Source organism: Penaeus vannamei, chromosome 5 (genome assembly GCF_042767895.1).
Source record: "Penaeus vannamei isolate JL-2024 chromosome 5, ASM4276789v1, whole genome shotgun sequence".
Classification (NCBI taxonomy): Eukaryota; Metazoa; Arthropoda; class Malacostraca; order Decapoda; family Penaeidae; genus Penaeus; species Penaeus vannamei.
The window spans coordinates 28,983,701-29,006,200 of NC_091553.1; the positions used below are offsets into that span (position 1 = coordinate 28,983,701).

Genomic DNA, 22,500 nt, shown 5'->3' on the forward strand with positions numbered 1-22,500 from the left:
GTTTTACACATTATACATATTTAAGGTCATTGTCATGAGAATAGTGTTTTCCCTTTAAGGCACGCATAATATACTCTTTTAAGCTTCAAAAGTTATTTTCATTTCCTTATAGATATATGGTATTACAAAATGACTGACATTGATCTCCAGGAGATAGAGAGTAGGGGAGAGGAAGAGATTTGCAATGGACCAAGTTGACAGTAATTATCGAGTTTGGTTTTAGGGGTTGAGGGGTTACATTCAGAGGGGCTAGTTGATAAAGGTGCAAGTCTCAGTGCTCCAAATAAAGGTGTGAAATCATTATTGGACATGATAAACCTGAAATATTTGGAGAAGAGAAATGATCTATCACTCAGAGCTCCTATAAGGGGTAAGAGCTAGACTACTAATCACAATAGAATATCCTGCCCATCTCCTGGAGGCCATTCAGGACTGACACAAGGCCATCCTTTCCTCCTTTCATCAGTTCTTATACCTTAGGAAGTGGACAGAAGAAGGGATTAGAGAAGAGAAGGACAAGGAAAGGGGGAGAAAATACCTTGATTTGAGGGCTGAGGGGCGATACCCAACATTGGGCCTCAGCTCCTGTCTACTATGCCCACCATGATATTAACAGGAATTGAATTGGGGAAGGTCAAAGCTCTCTGCTGTTGATGTAGAAAGAAACACACACACACACACACGCGCACATGCACATGCACATGCACATGCACATGCACATGCACATGCACATGCACATGCACATGCACATGCACATGCACATGCACATGCACATGCACATACACACACACACACACACACACACACACACACACATTATACTCCAAATTGGGAAAGATATGGAAAGAAAGATGTTGAGAGAGAGAGAGAGAGAGAGAGAGAGAGAGAGAGAGAGAGAGAGAGAGAGAGAGAGAGAGAGAGAGAGAGAGAGAGAGAGAGAGAGAGAGAGAGAGAGAGAGAAAGAGAAGAGAAGAGAAAAGAAGAGAAGAGAAAAGAAGTGAAGAGAAGAGAGAGAGAAAGAGAGAAAGGGAGAGAGAAAGAGAAAGAGAGAAAGAAAGAGTGAGTGAGAGAAAGCGAGATAGTGGGGGAAGAAAAAGGAAACGAGGAAGGACAGAGAAAAAGAAGGAAAGGTTAATGGTTAATGGTTAAAAGTGAAATAAATGTGCTAGGGATTTAAGGTCATATAGCTTTATAGGAAGGTATAGTAAAGGGTGATGGCAGGTGGTAGTTGCTATGCGTCAACTATCTAGAGTAATGTTGAAAGGTTGAAAATGGGTAAGAGAGTTGATGAGGGAATGGGTTATGGTGGTTTAGGAGTGCATACAGTTCTGTAGTAAGGACACTAGATTCAGGAGGCAGGGTGTATTTGAAAGTGCGATTTGGGAAGGTTACTGCGAATCCAGCTCCTGAGGTGGATTTGGAACCGTCAGTGTAGACATGAATGCTGGAGGAATGAATGGAGGCATGGTCAAGAAAATGAGTGAGAAGAATAGAGGGGGGGATATCTGATTTTGGTGGGTCAGGAAAAACTGAGGAGCAAATACAAGGGTGAGGTATAAGTCACGAAGGAATGGAATGGACAGAAAGTGGGAGAGGTCGGAGGTGAGGAAAGGGGGAATGGAAGAGGAGGGTATCCATGCGTACGGAGAAAAGAGTAGGTAAAGGTGGAGAAGAGGTAAAGGTAGGTGTTGGAGCATACGATAGTGATTACCATCAGGGCCTTCATGAGTGTTGCGGCACGACTGTAATGCAGCATTGAGTTCAGAAGAAGAAAAAGGAGCGTTATAGGCCTCATCAGAGGATAGGGTGAAGGTGATAGGGGTGCATTCCTTGATGGATTTAATGGAAAAAAAGTTTGGGGAAAGGCGAGAGCCACTGCTGACCAGGCTGAAATGGTCGCCCAGTTCATTAGCTACTTCGATAGGATCAGAGATGAAAATATCTCGAATATAGAGGACGGGGGCAGGGTGGGGAGGGATGTTTGCCTGATAATTTATGATCCGTCGCCAAACAGATGAAATAGAGGTAGATGTAATTGAGGAAACATAATTTTGCCAGCTATTTGTTTTACTGTTTCTGATTGTACGGCGAAGGTGGGCAGATGCCATTTTAAAGGAGATAAGGGCTGATACCTGGTAAGGGGTGCCGTGTTTGTAGCGATAGCTGTTCCAGGTTGCTCGTTTTAAGCGAAGCACTTTGGTGCAATCAGAATTCCACCATGGAACACACTTAGAGGTATATGGTCTTGAGCTTCGAGGAATGGTTGTAGAGGCAGCTCTTAGGATCGTGGTTATAGAACATTGCAGCATATCTGAAATGGGCGGGAAGGGGGGTGGAGGGATAGGTATAGTAGAGAGTGAAGTGAAAGTACGCCAGTCAGCTCTATCAAAGCACCAGTGTGGGGGATTAGGAAGTGGTACATACGAAGTAGGAGAAAGGTGTACTGGGAAGTGGTCACTATAAGGGAAGTGGTCTAGAACTAACCAATGGAAATCTAAATGAAGAGTACGGGATCATAGAAAGAGGTCAAGGCATGAAAAGGATTGTGTGCGCATGTCAAAACGCGTGGGGCGATCTGAATTAAGAATAGTTAGGTTATTTGTGGAAAGGAAGCGTTCCAGAGATCAGCCTTGGGAAGTGGTGATAGAGTCACCCCACAGAGTGTAGCGGTAGTTGAAATCACCAACTACGAGGAAAGGTGGTTAGAGAAATTAAAGAATTTCAAAGGCAACAAAGTCAATAGGATGGGAAGGGGAGAAGTAGAATGAAATCAGTGTTATCCAACGGCGAAGAAAGATGCGAATAACTGTGCACGGGACAGTGGTTTGTAAGGGAGGTATGACATAAGGTGTCTTATGATGGATAAGTATAGACGAGACATAAAGGGAGTGTGAGGAAGAGATAAAATGGTAATTGGGAATTGGTATAGGAGGATGTGTAAGAAAAGTCTCTTGGAGGCAGATAATGGATGGATTATAAGAAACAAGGATATGATGAAGGTCTGGTCTGTGAGAATGGAAACTGCGAATATTCCAATGTAGGAGAGCTATATCTTGGTTATTTTATGAGTGATAGCGCCGGCACGTGTTGGGGAATCTGGGGGGGAAGGAGCAAGGGGTTGTGAAGGAGTGGTATCAGAAGGTGGGGGATCTGGGGAAAGGCATTGTTGTGACATGAGTGGTTCATGTGTGTATCCAGGAGGGAGTGGAAAGGATAGAAGGGATGGAGGGAGGGAGAATGTGCGTATAGTTGGAGTTGAGGGGAATGGGTTGTATTGGGAAGGAGTAGGTGGAAGTGGTGTGGGGGGGGGGGGGATATTAGTGGCAGGAGGATGGATATCGGAAGGATGGATAGTTGGAGTTGAAGGGGATGTGTTGTCTTGGGAGGGATTAGGAGGAAGGAGTGTAGGGGGGCTATGAGTCAAATACTTTTGCCACTCTAAATCCAGACACCCCATTCTCAACCACAGCTCCAATCTTGACTACAGCCCCAAGGAAACTGATTCTTATATCAGTATTTATTCTCAGTGGAGAGAGAATTAGGAAGCAAACAAAATGTATCAATTCTATGCTGTAACCAACTAGGACATCATGAAAGGAATTCATATTGATATAATTTGGACAATGACACAAAATTACGAACCTTTGCCATGACGATGCTAAACAGAGCATAGTTTTGGTTACTTTGTGATTAAAGCATTTGAAACCTGGTGTTCAATTCTACCTAATTTCTATCCTTTTAGTCTTTCACAATGCAAATGCTGACTTTAAGAAAATATTAGAGGGAAATGAAAAGTCATTAATTATAAATTCTTATTATTAGGACATACTGTACAAATAAAATAGACATTTTTACACTACCACCTCCAGCAGTACTTCTTCCTCAGGTGTTTGAATGTTTCTATCCATGGCAAATTCAACAGTTATTTCTAACAGCTTTAAAACAAACTTCATAGAAACTCTTTATGGAAAGGCAAACTTAGCAGAATTTCAGGCTGGTTCATTTACCCTGGAGTGCCAAACTGAAATCCTACTTAGGTGCTCTTAACATTTTGTATATTACAATCAAAATCTTGAAGGGGGGGGGGGGGGTGTCTAGCAGTCTCCAGTTGTTATCATTGGTTCAACAGTAATGGGTAATAAATATATATCATCATAGCTGTAATAATTTAAAAGCTGTTTCTGCAGATTAACAACCAGCTACTCTTGGTAATGCTTTTTTTTTTTTTCTAACTAATTCAATTTATTTAACACAAACTGCAATGACACCCTTTATCCTACAAACTTGTTACTCGCTTCTTTCTTCACTGCGGCAATGCACTTGGCCATAGTTGGGGAGGCTCTAGTAATAGAATTGGTCATGTAGTAGTCCTCCAGCTTCTTCAGCGGAACATCCAGAGGAGCTGCATCAAAGTTTCCTTTCACCAGCTGGGATGAGAAAGTAATATTAATATATATCTATATCTTACACATGGTTACATAATGGAAAAAAAAAAAAAAAAAAAAAAAATACAATTACATAACATATCCTAGGCTAATTTTATGAGAAAATAATAGGAAAGGAAGACTGCTCTGTTCTAAAGTAAAGAAAGATGTAAAAAAGGTATAATGAGAGATGCATATTATATCACATCTATTATTTCTGAGAAAGATAATGAGGCTGTTTACTGTAAAGTCTTCATTAATAATAATAATAATAATAATAATAATAATAAAAAAGAAAAAGGAAAAGAAAAAACATCTGTTAGATATAAAGCAGGAGACCAATACATTGCAAATGTGTATAAAATTATGTAAAACCCATCCACTAATTGCCAGCAATACGGACACATTATGCCTTTGCAATGCAAGGATAATGAACTTTGTGAAACAGAACAACTAATGCAATAATTGCAACTACATATACCAGTGATGTCTAATGCAAATATACATCTTATAAAAGTCAAAATAATAATCTAAATATGTCATTTTTAGTATTACAAATGTACTTTATTTACCTCTTAATCAAGTACCCCCTTAAAAGTGATCAAAATAAATATTGTTGCTGGCCCAAGATTCCTATAGGACGAAATAAAACTTGAAGATAAACAGAAGTCCTTCAGGATAAAGACAAAAAGAAAACTTAAAATTAAAATCTCCTGTCTTTAAGCTAAAGACAGGAGATTGCCCAGGACCAATAAGGCATCAACCATAACTGATGTAATTGTAAAATAAAGAGACTGGTTTACTACAACCATGCAATACAAGTATGATCTTACTCCATGGTCAATGTGTGAATGAATGAATAAATAAATGAATGAATGAATGGAGTCGCAAAGAGATAAAAAGAATGGTTACCTCTGCAAGTGCTGACGCCTGTGCAAAGTAGTTGGCCTCCTCAACATCTCCATACCTCACCAAGTTGGGTGAGACTTCAGCCATGCGATGACGCACCTCATTTAGGGTATCGTAAGGAAGTGTAGCTCCTACAATCTGAAAAGAGAAAAGAAAAAGGTTATTTGAAGAAGAGAAAGAAGAAGAATACATATTCCAACAATAATAATGTAGATCAAATTATGAAATATAGTGATTTCATGTACACATCTTTCAGGAATAATAAGAAACTATACTACTACAAACATTTCATCAGTCAATTCCCTTGAATTTCCATATAGAAATCATCCTCCTTCCCAATTATCAATAGCATAAATATTAGCTTACAAATAAAACCAAACTGTTTCGTTACATTATCATCTATGGTTCTAAATATACAAAAAGTGAGCTAAACCAATCAACAATGGTAGCAGTTGCAGTTGCAGTAGCAGTAGTAGTAGTAGTAATAATAATAATAATAATAATAATATTAGTATTAGTAGTAGTAGTAATAGTTGTAGCAGAGCAGTAGTAGATGTAGTAGTAGTAGTAGTAGTAGTAGTAGTAGTAGTAGTAGTAGTAGTAGTAGTAGTAATAGTAGTAGTAGTAATAGTAGTAGTAGTAATAGTAGTAGTAGTAATAGTAGTAGTAGTAATAGTAGTAGTAGTAATAGTAGTAGTAGTAATAGTAGTAGTAGTAATAGTAGTAATAGTAGTAGTAGTAATAGTAGTAATAGTAGTAGTAGTAATAGTAGTAGTAGTAATAGTAGTAGTAGTAATAGTAGTAGTAGTAATAGTAGTAGTAGTAATAGTAGTAGTAGTAATAGTAGTAGTAGTAATAGTAGTAGTACTAAGAGTAGTAGTAGTAGGAGCAGCAGCAGCAGTAGTAGTAGTAGCAGTAGTAGTATGAGTAATATTATGAGTAATAGTAGAATTAGTAGTAGTAAGAGTAGTAGCAGTAGTAGTAGGAGGTGTAGTAAAAGTAGGAGTAAAAACAGGAGTAAAAGTAGGAGTAATAGTAGTAATAGTAATAGTAATATTAATATTAATAGTAGTAGTAGTAATATATTGATAATATCAATAAAAATATTAACAGTATAAACATTAATGATAAAATAAAGTATTAGAAATAAAATATATTAATAATACTAACAACAACAATCTTGAAAAGAAAACAAAAAAAACAACAAAATTCTGTAACCTAGAAATAAAATAGCTTAAAGAATTAAACAAAATGTATCATATACAACACTCCCACTCATTAAACCCTACCCTAAGTTACTTTTCTTAGGCACCCTCTCCCTTTCCCCTCACATACACCCTACCTCAGACAGAGCTCTGATGATCTTCCAGTCAACACGGGCCATGCCTGGGGGAACCAGTGCTGCCTTAGTTTGCTGGGCACGTCCCTCCATATTGACGTAGGTTGCTGTCTTCTCGGTGTAAGCCGCACCTGGCAGGACCACATCAGCAATGGTTGCTCCATGGTCTCCATGGTGACCCTAAATTTGAGGCAATAAGATTTTTTTTAAGTTTATAGTTTGGGAAATAAAACATGAAAAAACTGGAACACACTGTATATCAACTTCAAAATATTTTAGAAAGACTGGGAACCTTAATCATCCTACTTCCTTCTGCTTATGTATCTTACTATACATACAAATTCTCCTTCTTCACCAAATCTACCAATTACAAAGAGATAAAGAAGCATGAATCTCCAAACCTGGTAAATGATGATTGTGTCCTTTGGGAGGTCCTCCCGGGTAATGGCACCCTCATCTGCTCCAAGTAGGAAGAGCACCTTGGGAGGGTTATTGCGAATATCAGCCACTCCTGGAGTATAGCCCAGATCGAGGGCAGCCACCTGTGAGGCTACCTGCTGTAGGACGTTCAACACACGCCATTCTCCTTCACAACCACTGCGCAGCTGAAGATAACATTTAAGTTGATTGTTAGTATACAGAATCCATATAATTTGCCCAATCAAAAAAATTATCACAAGGTGAACAATCACTTCAGTTACACCAAATATGTATCAATATTCACAAAATTAATTTACTTTTTTTTAAATACAACAAACCAACCATTTCCAGTGCCTCTTGTTAAGTTAAAAATACCATTATCACATCCTTAATCTCTCTCTTCCATTTCTAAATCTTACCTTCTGAGAAAGCTTTACAAGCTGTGCATGGAGGGCACCACCATCACCTCGGGACAGAGCATTGGTTCCAACAACAATCATGGGCTTCTTGGCAGCAGCCAACCTCTCCGAGAAGGGATGAGATCCATCCAGGAGGCTGTTCACAATATTTACATCATCACCAAGGTGCTGTAACCAAGAATGAAGGTCTATTAATATCAATTTTCTAAGCATAAAACCAATTATAATAACAATGGGGAAAAAAAAAAAAAAAAAAAATCAGAAAGGCAAACATTATAATGAAAGAGAAAACACAACCAAGAAATTGCAATGAAAAAAGTATTGTCAGGAAAAGAGGAACCACCTGTACTAAGGGAAAGAACAAAAGTACGACTCACCTCATAGTCGTAGGTGAGGTTCACCTTGGGTCCGATCATTGCAACATCAAGCTCATTGTGTACCCAGGCTTTCCTGACACGGGCGTTGAAGAGTGCTGCCTCAAACCGAGGATTGGTGCCAACAAACAAAACCAAGTCAGCTTCTTCTACACCAACGATTTTTGTGTTGAGCAGGTATGAGGATCGTAGGTCAGTACCAGTTCCAGCATCAGGGAATATCTGAAAAATAATAAATCTGAGGGCTGGTGGAGATTTAAAAATGAATGTGTCAATGTTTATAGATTTGGAAAGTTAGCAGAAATCTATCTATGCAAATACTCATTTGTGCTCCCTGATGCACACGTATAGATTGGTAACATCTGCTAAGCATCTTCTCATGCATAACCAACTCACCAACTAGTTACTGCAACTTGAGTTAGCATCTGTCCCTATTCTTTTACTCAAACTTTCAAGATGTGAAAGAATATTTCCTTTAGGATGCTCACCTCCTCTGTGCAAACAGACTCTCCACCAAGTTTGTTAACCATGTCTTTAAGAGCAATCAGTGATTCAGCATCAGCCAATCCTGTAAAGACACAAATGATATGAAGAGCCATACTTCTTTTATGAAACACACTGTAATTTTAGCTGCTTCTTAAAGCAACACATGAAATAAAAAGAAAAAAGAAAAAGAAAAAAGAAACGTCTGTTGCAGATTTAAATATGAAAAGAACATTTCGCAAGGAAGACAGAATGAATTAAGAGAAAAAGAGGAAGAAAGAAAGAACAAAATAAATAAATAAAGAAAGAAAAGAAAAGAAAAAAGAAAGGGAAAAAAAAAGAAAGGAAAAAAAAGAGAGAGAGAGAGAGAGAGAAGAAAACTATACCTCCAGCAACTGCAGCAACAGATCCATTGGCTGCTTTCAGAGCCTTTCCTGCCACAATAAGTGCATCTTCCCACTCACAAGGACGGAGCTCTCCAGCAGAGTCCTTTACCATGGGGTGGATCAAACGCTGGCGCTTCAACCCATCAATGGCAAACCGTGACTTATCAGACAGCCATTCCTCATTGATCTCCTGCAATCAAGATATTATGCAACAAGTTACTTTTAATCTCTTGAATGCTTTGTCTCCTCCCAATATGGATACTACATAAACTGAGTTAAAACAAAAATGTCAAATAACAATTACAGCATTGCAGGTAAATGACAATGATGTATAAGGTTGACTAATGTTTTGGAAATATGTGATCCTTGCATACATCAATGGCAGTTGAAATTGAATGAATTACATTAAAATTTTCTTTATTATATTTTGTTTGTTGAAACTTTATAAAACTAATACTCAGTATCATAAATATGTATCAATATATAATATAAATATATATTATAAAGATTTTCTTTTGAATTATTGCTTCTTTGAAGAGGCTCTAGTAATGGGACATTACACTGATGAAAACAGCTTAAAGTTCTTTTTATATCACAACATAAAATGAAAGCACTGTAAAACAAACTCAATTTCTTTATAATAATACAAAAAGCAAAATAAATTCCAAATCAACTTCCATTCCAACATTTAACATTAGCCAATATAGAAATAAAATTTGCTTTAATTCTACTTCCTCTCATATCTTAATTTTAAGAATAACTTTTCTCTAACAATACAAACCTCATTCGTCATAGGCAAGACCCTGAGGACCTCACCAGTGCGATGGTTAACAACAATGTTTGAGCCAACTGCGTCAAGTACATCAACGGAATCAGTGCGGCGAATTTCCCAAGGTCTGGCAGTAAAGGCATAGGGCTGGAAACATGAAAAGATAACTCACAGTTAGTGTTGTAAGAGAAGAGAAAATAAAAAATAAAAAATAATATATAAAAAAAATAAAAAAGGAAAGAAAAAGGGCTGGAAACAAGAAAAAGAAACTCACTTTCGATACAAGAAAGGAAGATGAAGAAGAAAAAAAGAAAGAATTTTACCGACATAAAATTACATTTCAGTTAAATTCCCTAAATTGAAAAGGGAGCAAGTATGATAACTTTACCCACTCCATTTTGAAAAAGAAAATTTAGATGGCATTTCTGAGCCTCATCTGCTTTAGTCACAGCAATATTTTTCATCTTTTTTATTTCATCATTTGTTGGTTTCTTTTTTGACAACTTCTTTTACCAATGTTATTACTTAATGAACTACAATTAAAATGCAATGAATGATACTATAAAACGCTGCACAAATTGTAGGGGTCAAAAAGGGGCAGAGCATTTAGCCAATGAGAGTATGTGAGATATCAGATATACCCAGAAGCATAATCACTTGCATAATCTAATCTATTGTTATAATCACTATAAATAAAACCAAAATTCCTTAATTTATTTATAAAGAAGAGTTATTTATCATTAACAACTGTAACAATATTCTTGGGAAACCGCCAATTTTATCTATGGGTTCTATAGGCTAAATGGGGGTAGAGCAACCTGGTTATATGTAACTTGGAAAAAAGATGTACATGAACTTATCTTCTATCAGTCCTTCTAGCAAAATTAGGTAAATCTAATGCAAAATGTAAATGTGAACTACTATAAAACAAGAGCATTCCAACTTACAAAGTACCCTATAATTCTGTACACTTAAAAAAGAAAATGGTAACACACTGGCTACCTTTGAAGTAAGAGCTCCGACAGGGCAGAGATCAATGACATTCCCTGAGAGCTCAGACATCAACATCTTCTCGACGTAAGTTCCAATCTGCATATCACTGCCTCGGCCTGTTGTCCCAAGGTCTTCTACACCAGCGATCTGGTAACAAGAGAAAAGAAGAGATGTGTAAAATATTATCATCATTTTCCTTTCTACTATTCATAATACCAAAAAAGAAAGAGACAAGCAACAAAATAATTTTTCACATTCAAATCTCACTGACACCGAGTTTTAGCTATGTCATTTTTAAATTTTTTTTATAATGACTTGAACAAAAAAATAACAGAACTGCCTACCTCAGAAGCAAACCGGACACATCTTGTGCAATGGATGCAGCGAGTCATAACGGTCTTGACAAGAGGCCCGATGTTCTTGTCTTCTACAGCCCGTTTGTTGTCCAAGAAACGTGACCTATCACTGCCAAAGGCCATTGACTGATCCTGTAAAATTTTGAAGGAGGGGGAAAAAAGAGCTTTATGATTTTTTAATCTTTAAAATAATAACATGAAATGATACTCCTAAAACCATACCTGGAAATTGAAAATTGTATTTACTGCTACCTATTCAAAATCAAATGAAAGTTAATACTAAAATTTGAGAACTAAACATTCATCACTCTACATCTAGAAACATGATATAAGCTTATTAATTAATATTTCACATAACATCATACATAAAAAAGCCAATCCTACAATTTTTTTTCATATAATCACTTAATAAAAATGGTATTCAATTTTTTCAGACTGATAACCCCTCCTACAATGGCTATCCAAATAACCACCAACCCTTCCAACCACCTACACATTCACAACTAACCCCCCCACCCCTAACCATGAACCCTCTTCTAGTCACCCTTTCCACTTATACTCATTGCACCTACAAAGGCATATCCAACTATTCAATGAAAATCCATTTAGACTGCCAACCTACCTGCAAGTCACACTCACCACCTTGATCGCAGATGGGGCAATCCAAGGGGTGGTTGATCAAGAGAAACTCCATTACTCCTTCACGTGCCTTTCGGGTCATGTCACTGTCGGTCTTGATGCGCCAGCCTTTCATCACAGGCATGGCACAAGCAGCAACTGGCTGTGTGACAATAGGGTGAGGAATGGCATTGTTACTTTGCATATCAAAATATCAAATGTAATGTCATTGCTTGAGCTAGAAATGATACCATCAAAATTCCACATAATGTACCTCCAGAATCCTTCACCTTTCATTTATTTCTTCAAATCAAAATTACTTGGTGATCTTTGCAATAAAATGTGATATAAAATATACATAAAGCTGGTACATATAAAATGTCTAAAGGTGCTCATCATGTACCTTGACTGACTTTTCAACTTCCACCAAACACATCCTGCAATTGCCAGCCACAGACAGGCGCTCATGGTAGCAGAACCTGGGGATTTCTACTCCAGCCACTGCGGCAGCCTGTAAAGATTTTTCTTTTCATTTGAGGGAACACATGTTTGTTGCCATCTAAATTACTAAATGCAAAGAAATTAATGAAAAAGTATACATACTGGAAGAAAAGGGTTGGCACGAAGTGGGGAGGTGGGAGGTGGGAGGTGGGAGGGGGAGAGGGAGAGGGAGAGGGAGAGGGAGAGGGAGAGGGAGAGGGAGAAGGAGAGGGAGAGGGTGAGGGAGAGGGAGAGGGAGAGGGAGAGGGAGAGGGAGAGGGAGAGGGAGAGAGAGAGAGAGAGAGAGAGAGAGAGAGAGAGAGAGAGAGAGAGAGAGAGAGAGAGAGAGAGAGAGAGAGAGAGAGAGAGAGAGAGAGAGAGAGAGAGAGAGAGAGAGAGAGAGAGAGAGAGAGAGAGAGAGAGAGAGAGAGAGAGAGAGAGAGAGAGAGAGAGAGAGAGAGAGAGAGAGAGAGAGAGAGAGAGAGAGAGAGAGAGAGAGAGAGAGAGAGAGAGAGAGAGAGAAAGCATGAAAAAAGGTAACAAATCATATAAATTCAAGATGTACTAAGATTCTGAAAAATCTATAAATTTATAAATACTGATTAACATGTCAGTACCCAAATGGGAGGTTACTTAATACTTAACTGCTACACTGCATAACAATATAAAACAAAAAACAAAAAAACAAAGTGGGTAACTAGAAAAAAATAACTATCAAAGCCATCTAAAGACATTATCTAATTCAATATCAAATATTATACAAAACAGTATGGTAAATATAATGCCATGAAAAAGCTTACTTGCAACACAGTAGTGCCAGGCTCCACCATTACTGGCTTATCGTCGATAAACACTTCAATCTTTTCTGGAGCAGAAGACTGAGTGCGGGCTCCTCCTAGCACCATGGAGCGCCCACCGCCATAGCGGAGCAGCTGCTGTGCCCCTAAACGCAGCATCTTCATTTACTGCAGAGAAAAAAGCTAGTGAGCGTTAAATTAGTCTATTTAACCCTATGATGACGGGGCCTGATATATTTCTTATGTAATATTACACAACAGTCGAGACTTTCTGGCTGGGCCTGAGCTGTGTACAACCCACCCACCCACTGCAAGTCATCACCCACTGCAAGTCATGACATTATACATGCCATAGGCTCGTATGTCAGGGCTACTATTGTTATACCCATCACTGAGAGGTTAATTTGTAAATTTCTTTTAGCTTGCTAGTTATTCAAGGATATAATGGCTATAACTTAATTGTTACATAACATTTGTTACGTTACGATTATCACTGGGGGTTTTAATTTCTGTAGATTTTACCGAAAGATGGTTGGATTCCTGTAAAGTTTTGATTTTTGGCTAAACGGTTCATAGAATTTCAAAGATAGTGAGTGTGCCTGTAGAGTTTCAGTAGCTGATTTTAAGCTTATAAATAAATCTTTTTAACAGCTGGTTCTACACATTTTTGTTCTCTATTCTTCTTATTCAAGCTGGTTTAACCCCATAATTTCCCTGATATACTTCATGCCCTCCCCTGCTATAAGAACTAACAAATCATGATAATCAGATCTCAAAGATTCATTTGCATAAGAGAAAATGCCCATAATCATTGATATCTGTGGATTTCTAGCAAAAAAATACCACATTGATTTGAAAAGGCCACTACCCTCGTATCCATATTGACCGTGATCAATATATGAATAAGCTAATTGTCACCAAGAGCGACACCCCATCTAGAGACCAAGTCTCAAAACCAGGGTATCATGTGAACTCAAACACCCAACCTAACCTTTCCTGCTTCTATTTATTCCCTAGACATGGGGACAAGCCCCACTAGACCCCAATTTATTAGTACTTCGTGCCAACCTTTAGAAAACTGACATTCAGAACTCTGGCTGCGTTGGTATTGTGGACTTAAAAGTCTAGATTACTTATAGTGACGTACAGGTATAGGGGGAAATAGACACTGCCATCTTAGAGAGTATAAGAAACAGAGTCAGAAACAACATATTTTAAGCTGCAGTGGCCTAATATTCATAGCTAAATGAGGAAAACATCCCTTGCTTATCACAGCTCAGATTCTAAATTGCTCATCTTGTTTACCTTGGCAGGAAAAACAAAAAACAAAACATGTTATTATACTTCAATTATGTTTTTTAATATTTACCTATACAGTTTTTTAGAAAAGTCTGCACATCATGCGTTTCAGACTTTTAGTCACCACCTGCAAGGTTGGACAGCTCACTGGCCATTCTGTGACAGAGGGCTGGAAAGATGTTGAATTTCCAGTGCTGCATTGATTCTGGTTATTCTCAAGACTATACAATGGCAACAAAGATGAAATAGACTTTCATAACCATTCCAGTTTGACATCGGAGCCCATCAAGACAGTAGAAAGTTTGACATTTCCAGATATAAAGGTATTTGGTATATTTTTCTTTGTGGTGTGAATGTTTTCTGGGGGTTGTTAAGCGCGCATAGCCCCGATCAACCATCCCCTCTGGCAGTGCCCAAAAGTCACACCTAGTCACGGCAATTTATATAGTTAGATTAGGTTGGTTTATTTATCAGTATGTTTTTAGGAGGGTTTTGAATGTGTGAATTCCTGTAGATGTTACCAAAAAGTGGGTTGGCTCCCTGTAGAGTTTTTTATATTTTGGCCTGTCAGTCCGTAGAATGTCAAAGAAGGCAGATACATCTAATAAGATTCATTGGCCCATTCTTAGTGTTTTCTGTGTTAGTTTTACATATCCCCCCCCCCCCTCAATTCTTCTTATTAAGCCTGTTTGATCCAGTAATAACCTGATATACTTCAAGCCCTTCCTTGCAATTGGAACAATCAATTCAAGATCATCAATGGAGAAATGGTACTCAATCTCCTCAACGATTCATTTGCAGAAAAAGCATTGGATTTCATGGGATTACCTGACTTACGGCCATGTTCACAATCAATGCGATGCCCTCTACGATGGGAGTTTGCGAAGGCGATTGCATTGTTGTACCAACAGTTGATGCGATGTGACGGAGGTCAGCGCTGATTGGCTCTCAGAACCTGACTTTGCGACGGTCAGGTTCCGAGAGCCAATCAGCGCCGACCTCTGTCACACTGCATCAACTGTGGGTACAACAATGCGATTGCCTTCGCAAACTCCTGTCGCAGAGTGATTCGCACTGATTGTAAATACAGCTGTTAGTCTCTGGGAAGGTGTGTCGCTATTGGTAAATATTATGGCGATATGCAGCAGACATTTTCATCATTTACCAGTAAGCATGATGCCACTGCAGTATAAACTATATTGCTTCTTATTTCAATTCTTACACTCAATAAGATGGCATTGTCGATTTTCCTTGGTATATTTACAGCAGATAATAATCAGGGTTATAGTAAAAAAAAGTGTAATGAATGATTACCTTGTTGTAATCTAAGACACTTTTCATCTATGGCATAAAGTGCACAAATTGAAAATAAGGGAGATACATGAGACAGAAGAGAAGAAGTTAGAAAAAGATCTATCTTTTTCTAACTTCTTTGCCATGTTGACATCGCGAATGTAAACAAAATTATGACCTTTTAACTCATTCCTGCACTCTCTCAAGTAGTTCATGTATTACTACGCAGTTGTCAAAATGATATTTGGCTAATTATCAGTGTCTGCTGTTCCACATTAATGCTTTCAAAGGTCTTTATCAATAGTATTATACCTCATTTCTGTGTTTTATGATTTATCATTGTCTTTTTTTACGGGAATCGGTCTGAAGAACCTTCTGCGCATGCGCATTTTCACATTTCTAGCTGCGAGGTTTGACAGGTGGATTCCTGGCTATTCGATAACGAAAGGCCTGTGAGAAATGTCGTTTTAGGTGTTGCGTTGATTCTGGGTTATTCTTAAGACTATATAGTGGCAATAAAGAAAAGATAGACCTTAATTCCTATCATAGTTTGATATCTGAGCCCACTGACACTGGCGCCGGACTCTCAATCGGATTTTGATTTTTTTTTTTTTTTTCAAAATTTTCACTTTGATTCCACTATTTCTCCTGTGTATGTGGCCCTCTCCCCCCACCTTCCTCAACCCCTGATTTTCCATGGTTCCCCCAAGATTGAAGGGGATAGGAGAGGAAAAAAAAAAATAAATAAAAAAAAATAAAAATAAAAAAATAAAAAAATAAACATAACAAATAGGCACAGCTGTCTTACTTAGAATTACCGGCATTTCATTTATCATTTACATTATGGATGTAGCTCTATCTTGCCATACATATCAAGATGAAGAGAATGAGTCCTGGGGGTTTTGGGGGGCTCTATCAACCCAACCCTTGGGCAGTACCCGAAGGGCAAGCCTAGTCACAGCACCGTAAATTGCTAGGTTGGGTTGGGTTATGGCTTGGGACGTTTGTTGGGGGTTTGGAAGGTGTGAAATCCCGTAGATTTTGTCGGAAGATGGATTCCTGTAGAGTTTTTTAAATTTTTGTGTGTCGGTGCATGGATTTTCAAAGGTGGCGGGCATATCAACAGAGTTTCATTTAACAGATTTTGTGTCTTTTTGTGATAGTTTTCTGCATTTCTGTTCACCATTCTTCTTATTAAAGCATTTCACCCCATAATTTCCCTGATATACTTCATGCCCTCCCCTGCTATCGAGACTTACCACATCAAGATCATCAGCTGTGATTGCTATGGAAATGATCATCATATTCATTCTTGTCACACAAGAATAAATCTGATGATATAAATGCTGTCTGGGAAGTCCAAATGATCATAAACAATAAAACAACCTTCTCCTCTATCTACATGCATAGCCTATATCATGAATATAAACCTAGAAATTAATGTCATTACCACCAAATTATTGAGAAATCAAAATGGGTTTGCATTGGTATGAACTACACTGCAACTCTATTTCTAACATTTAAAAAAACAGCTATTAGGAAAAAAAAATCTGAAGAATTTTAAGGACACAGAAGAGAAATAAAACTCTGATTTCTAAAATGGTTTCTACGTCGACATACCTCATATTGACATCAAAAGAAAGTGTAATTACAACAGTTAATCCACAGACGAAACACTTATGCATCAATGATCATAACGCGTTATAAATTACTCCGACAATCATAAATAACCCACAGTGATTACGGAAATAAGTATTATATCACAGAACAATAACAAACCAAAAAATACGATTTCAAGCCGGGGATGAATTAAACGCACTAACGTTTAATAATCCAATCAATATCCACACCCAACACGTCCTCAAAACTCAGATAATCAACTTCATTCCATCAAAACGAAATAGTACACCATAACGAGTCTGTGAGGCACAAAAATTGCGATATTTGCTTACCACAACAACAATCAGCTGAGAGGCAAGATGGTGAACCATTGACCAATCAGCGTTCAAGTTGCGTAAATGTTACATTTTTGGCTGAAAAATACATTTCATTTGTTTTTCAAGACTGATTGATTTTTGCAGTTGTATTGTAACGTCTATTAGGTATTTGTGTGCCTTAATAGAACAACTGGTGAAACTGTTGGTATTACCTGGGTATGACATATCAATATTCTTGCCAATATCGTACATAAATATGAACAATAGAATTTATGGAATCAAAAAATAAAGTCATAAAAGATACTGAATTATAAGAAAAATGTGAAAGTTTCACGCAGTTTAGAACCAAAGTACCAGTTCAATGTGTAGGTTGCCCTCCCTTCGAATCTCCCAGTCGACTTTGGCTTTAGTTTCGTACTGTTTTGGCATATCAATGCTAATTTCCTTTCCATTCGATTTTTCGGGGTATCAGACTCGAAACATTTATAGATAAAATATGATAAATGTAATGAATTGCATAGAAATGGCTATGTATCTAGTATTTCCAATTAAAGGGACCCGGTGACATACAAAGAAGTGAATTCACTTCGCCGCATTCGGACACGGTGTCGGTCTCTGACCGTCTAAGAGTGTCCGAAAGAGACACGACCGAGCACAGGGCACTATTTTCGGACGCTTAAAGCCAGGAAAATGCCAAATTTCGGTGACTTGAAAAGTGACGCTGGCGTCAAGGCCCTAAATGATTATCTTGGGGACAAAAGTTACATCGAAGGGTACGTTGTCACAGTGAAAACTAAAGATTAAAAAATTCCATGTGTTTCCCAAGCCGCCATGCGTGTTTACTCAGACCAAAAGACTCACGAAATAGACAATCTCGGCGTAGAGTCCAGGTAAGTCCTCAGGTGACGCTGGGCAGCAGAGGCACGGTGACATCACCTGGTTACAAGAGAATACAGCGAGCATGGCGGCCTGTAATGGGTATTCGACACTAATTGTGGAGGTTTCTTCGATTTTTGAGTTAATTGGTAAGTTCATCGCGCTGTCATGAAGAAAGGCTTTTGTTGTCATTTTAAAACTGTTCAACGTGGCAGCTGTTGGTGGAAATGTTAGGCGATTGACATGTGCTCGAATCAGTTTCAAAATCACGTAGGTTGAGAGATTTTACCGTATTTAATTAGTTTGGTTTTGAAAGTAGATAGATTTTAGGAAAATTGCTAGTTAAGAGATTATTCATGTCCTTTTCAAGGAGGTGGGGATGAAGTGGACTACCCCATAGGAAGTCATAAATCAAAAGCTTTTGTTTATATATTCTGCTAGGGAATGCATACACTGGAATGACTTTTTATTTATTTTTTTTTTACTATAAAATACAAAAAATTAAACTTCTAAGAATACTATTCTAATCCATCCGGATAAATGATCATGATTTTGGTATTATTTGATTCCTCACACTGTCTGGTTGCCAAATATGCAGGATTGCCTGGAAGCCCCTTAGACCCCCGCATTCTTGGACTCGATAGTTAGGGAGGGCAGGAGGTATAAATCACTTGCAGCGATGCACGTAAACAGAGGGGAAATGGGCACCACCATCTTATAGAGTGGAAGAAAGAGTAGGATACAACAAGGTTTAAGCTGCAGCGACCTCATAGTTATCGGTATATGATGAAAATATAACGTGTATCTGCTCAGAATCTAAATCCCGCAATTTGTTTACCCTGGCAAGAAGAACACAACATTGCTTGACTCATTACTGTGATGTCCGTAGTAGATCACGTGTCATTACACGCTTGGCAAAATTTGGTAATTATCAGTCTGCTGTTACACATTTATGCTCTTAAAGTATTTTAATGTTGTAATACTTCATTTATGTGTTTTAAGATTGATCTATAGCCTTATTTAGATTTGTCAGAGCCCCCCATCAACCCTCCCCTCGGGCAGTTGGGCACGCCTTGTCATGGCAACTTGAATTGTTATATAAGGCTGGTTTATTGCTTAACATATGTTTTGGGGGGTTTAAGAACGTGTGAATTCCCATAGAATTTTGCCGAAATGTGGGTTGGGTTCCTGTAGTTTTTGAATTTTGGCGAGTCATTCGTTAGAATTTCAAAGATAGTGGTTACATCTATAGTTTCATTGGCTGATATTAAGCATTTTTGATGCTAGTTTTAAGCAGTTTTGATTAATATTCTTATTTAAGCTTCTTTTATCCCATAATTTACCTGATATACTTCATGCCCTCCCCTGCTAACGGGACCATTCAAATCTAGATTGTCGATGGAGAAATGGTACTCAGTCTCCTTAATGATTCATTTTCAGGGAAAACAACTAAGAGAATTGATGAAATCATTGATATTCCTGCAGATAAACATCGTTTTTTTTTTTAAATCTCTGGGAGGGTGTGGTGTTATCAATGACAATAACCGGGCATGAAAGCCACTAAGGAAATTGAGGTGTAAAAGTCTATAATTTACACAGAATCAGTCACTAATATGCCTAATGCAGGGGGATGTGCCCACCAACCCCTGTCCAGGAAAACCAAGAATCCTCCATGTATTCACAGCAGGAAACCGCTTAACTACTACCATGTGGAAGTCTGTGTCACTCTATTCTGCTGTGAATATGTGGAGGATTCTTTATTTTCTTGCATTAGTGATAGACTGATTGTGTAAATTACTAGCATTTTACCCAGATTTTCCCTGGTATTTTTCATACCCTACACAACGAATGTGGGGGTTGGGGAGCTTTTGTATAATAGAATGTACATATCTGCATATTAGATGGTGAGTGGAATCCAATGATACTGATATTGTCCTGATTCATTGTGTGGACGTATTAGTAAAAATACCTTTGTTAATGGGTTCTCATCTTATATACACTGCAAGATCAGTTTTGAATGCATAAAGGAACCATTATTGGACCTTCCCTCTTCCTTGCCTATTCCAGTTTAGGAAATGTAAGGTTTATTTAGATATTGTCTTTATGATGATTCTCTTTGTATCTTGATGTAGAATACCCTTTTTTAAAGCGTAGTAAAATCCATCCTTAATAAGTAGATAACATTATTATAAATACCTGTAGTAAATCTCTCTTCAGGGCAACAGTAAAATGTAGTTTGGATGTTGTGATGCATGTTAGTGTTATGTAAGAGAGAATCAAGTTTTTTACAAGTTGGCCCCATATTAAACCCCGATTCGGTCGAAGGAGTATTTAGAAGTAATGCATTTCAGTAGTTTAAAATATTAATCACAAATGTTTTACATACCTGTATGTGCTATAAGGTTCAAGTTTGTAGAGCACAGAGACCACATTGCATCAGAACACGACTATGATAAATGGGTCTTTAAGCACACAGCATATTTTGGTAATTTTTTGTAGTACAGGTTCATGCACCTGAGACTCAAATTCCACATCACAAACTTAATTCAACAATCTGAATTGCAGTGACTGGGTGTGCCCTGCCCTCCAACACACCCTAGAAAATATTTTCTTCACCTCAGTATGTATGAAATAGAGCAGAAGCTTGAGAGTACAGTGTACAGTGTACAGATTGTTTCTTGTACCAGTGACTGCAATATTCCCAAGCAAAGTGCATCCATGCCGTAAAGAACAAGTATCATTTTCTAGGACTAGTTTGTAATTATGGGCATATTATGTAATAAATTTGAACATAGTTTATGCACTGCTGATGGTAGACAGTAGACAGAACTGTTTGAAGAACAGTAATATAAAAATTGATAGACAACTTGTATAGAAGGGTGCTCATTTGACTACTCTCATTTGTAAGTAAGCCTTTATTTTTGTAATCTATAAAACTTTTCTTTTTACTTTTTGAAAAGGAAGTGCTGGACACTATATTGCTATTCCTTTAATATTACAAAGTACAGTTAAAGCCAGTCCTTCATCATTTGTAGACCATAATTGAGCTACTCATAACTTTGGTAAGCAGATGTGCATACATGTAAAAGTAGAATTATAGTGGTGATTGGGAAAAAAAAGTATTTGTGGAACCTATACAATATATGTAGTTGACTAAAGTGGATTTATTTTAATTTGGTTGAATATAGTGTTTTTTGTCCAGCAATTGGTGACTAGCTTTGCTAGACTTTATCTTGTTTTGCACTGCCATCCAACCTTGCAGTTATTTTTCTTTGATTATTCAGGGTGTAAAATGCATGTACCTTGTTTTTCGACTTAAACAATTATCAATATATTTACTTCCTGGAAATGTAAAATTTATGTAATGACAACACGACTCCATTGCTATTACCCCAACTAATGTGACAGTGAGGGCTTGTCTGGAAATCATTGCTGTATGAACCAAAATCTTTTCTGACATGGGGCTTCATCTTTGCATCTCTATCCAGGTGTAATGGACATAGGTTATGGCAAATTCCGTGCAGACACTATTTTCATATCTTATATTCTTTTTCTTTGCCTGTGCAGATCATTTCATGTATCAGATTTTTTTTTATCTATCAATATATATTATGTAATTATGTAAATGTATACTAAAGTATTACTTGTGTGTTAAAACTTTCTAACTTGCCAAGGAGGTATCATAAATGGTCTTAATTTTTTTTTTTTTTTCTGCACGTTACAGGCAGTACTGAGACCTGATGATTAATTGTTTAACAGTTTCATATGTATCTTATTTAATATTAATAGTTTCTTAAGTGAATCATATTTTAAGGTTTGGTTTTTCTTTTGGTTAAAAACATGAAATATGTTCTTTTGATAATTGCTGAAACTCCTAACTAATGTTTTAAAGGTTTGCATTGTGTAAAGTAGCTGCATGATTTTTGGCTTTACTGTGCATGTTTTGTTTGTTTGTGGCAAGTTTTTATAGTTAGAAATCCTTACATGAATAGTCCTATTTAGAAAAGATTTAGGAAACAGATGAAGCTCAAAAGTAAAGGTATGTCTTTGGAAGAAAATTATGGGAATGATAGACTTTTCAATTCTTAGGTTTTGCTTAATGGGAGCTGTCTTGGGGAATGGTTTGATATCTGACTTATGAGCAAGTGTCATATTTCTGAATGTTGATTTGAGGATGGGATAATTCTCATTCCTGTTTTAATGATGGATAACACCTTGTGTGAACACATAATGTGCGTTCTAGATAGTATCTGATTATACTTTATTATAAGTACCTGATAGTTGATTATCTTCAGTTTTGATGCAGTTCTTTCTTTTCATATCCTCCC

General features: G+C 37.4%; 2 protein-coding genes across 2 annotated transcripts in view; one reads left to right on the forward strand and one right to left on the reverse strand.

The window, feature by feature from the left end:
• Positions 1-3,798: 3,798 nt before the first annotated feature.
• ND-75 (NADH dehydrogenase (ubiquinone) 75 kDa subunit) lies at positions 3,799-17,448 on the reverse strand. Its single transcript, XM_070122058.1, has 15 exons — positions 17,312-17,448; positions 12,771-12,935; positions 11,894-12,001; positions 11,495-11,653; positions 10,861-11,004; positions 10,526-10,663; positions 9,536-9,670; positions 8,755-8,944; positions 8,374-8,453; positions 7,889-8,107; positions 7,512-7,679; positions 7,074-7,277; positions 6,676-6,852; positions 5,337-5,471; positions 3,799-4,427 (listed from the first exon to the last, which is right to left on the reverse strand). The coding sequence occupies exons 2-15, from the start codon at positions 12,930-12,932 to the stop codon at positions 4,272-4,274; spliced, it is 2,175 nt and encodes a 724-aa protein (XP_069978159.1). The 5' UTR covers positions 12,933-12,935; positions 17,312-17,448; the 3' UTR covers positions 3,799-4,271.
• A 436-nt stretch (positions 17,449-17,884) lies between these two features.
• The window catches only part of LOC113819864 (elongation factor 1-beta), a 5,721-nt gene continuing 1,105 nt past the window's right edge, over positions 17,885-22,500 (forward strand). Inside the window, exon 1 of the mRNA XM_027372083.2 lies at positions 17,885-18,069. Coding sequence (XP_027227884.1) covers positions 17,987-18,069 — 83 coding nt within the window. The 5' untranslated portion in view covers positions 17,885-17,986. The remainder of the gene's footprint in view (positions 18,070-22,500) is intronic.

Coding starts and splice junctions, on each gene's coding strand:
- ND-75 (XM_070122058.1), bottom strand. CDS start 12,932: ATGAAGATGCTGCGTTTAGGGGCACAGCAGCTGCTCCGCTATGGCGGT. Junction 10,664..10,860: donor GTGTCCGGTTTGCTTCTGAG/GTAGGCAGTTCT, acceptor TCTTGTTACCAG/ATCGCTGGTGTAGAAGACCT. Junction 8,454..8,754: donor TGTTGCTGCAGTTGCTGGAG/GTATAGTTTTCT, acceptor GTGTCTTTACAG/GATTGGCTGATGCTGAATCA.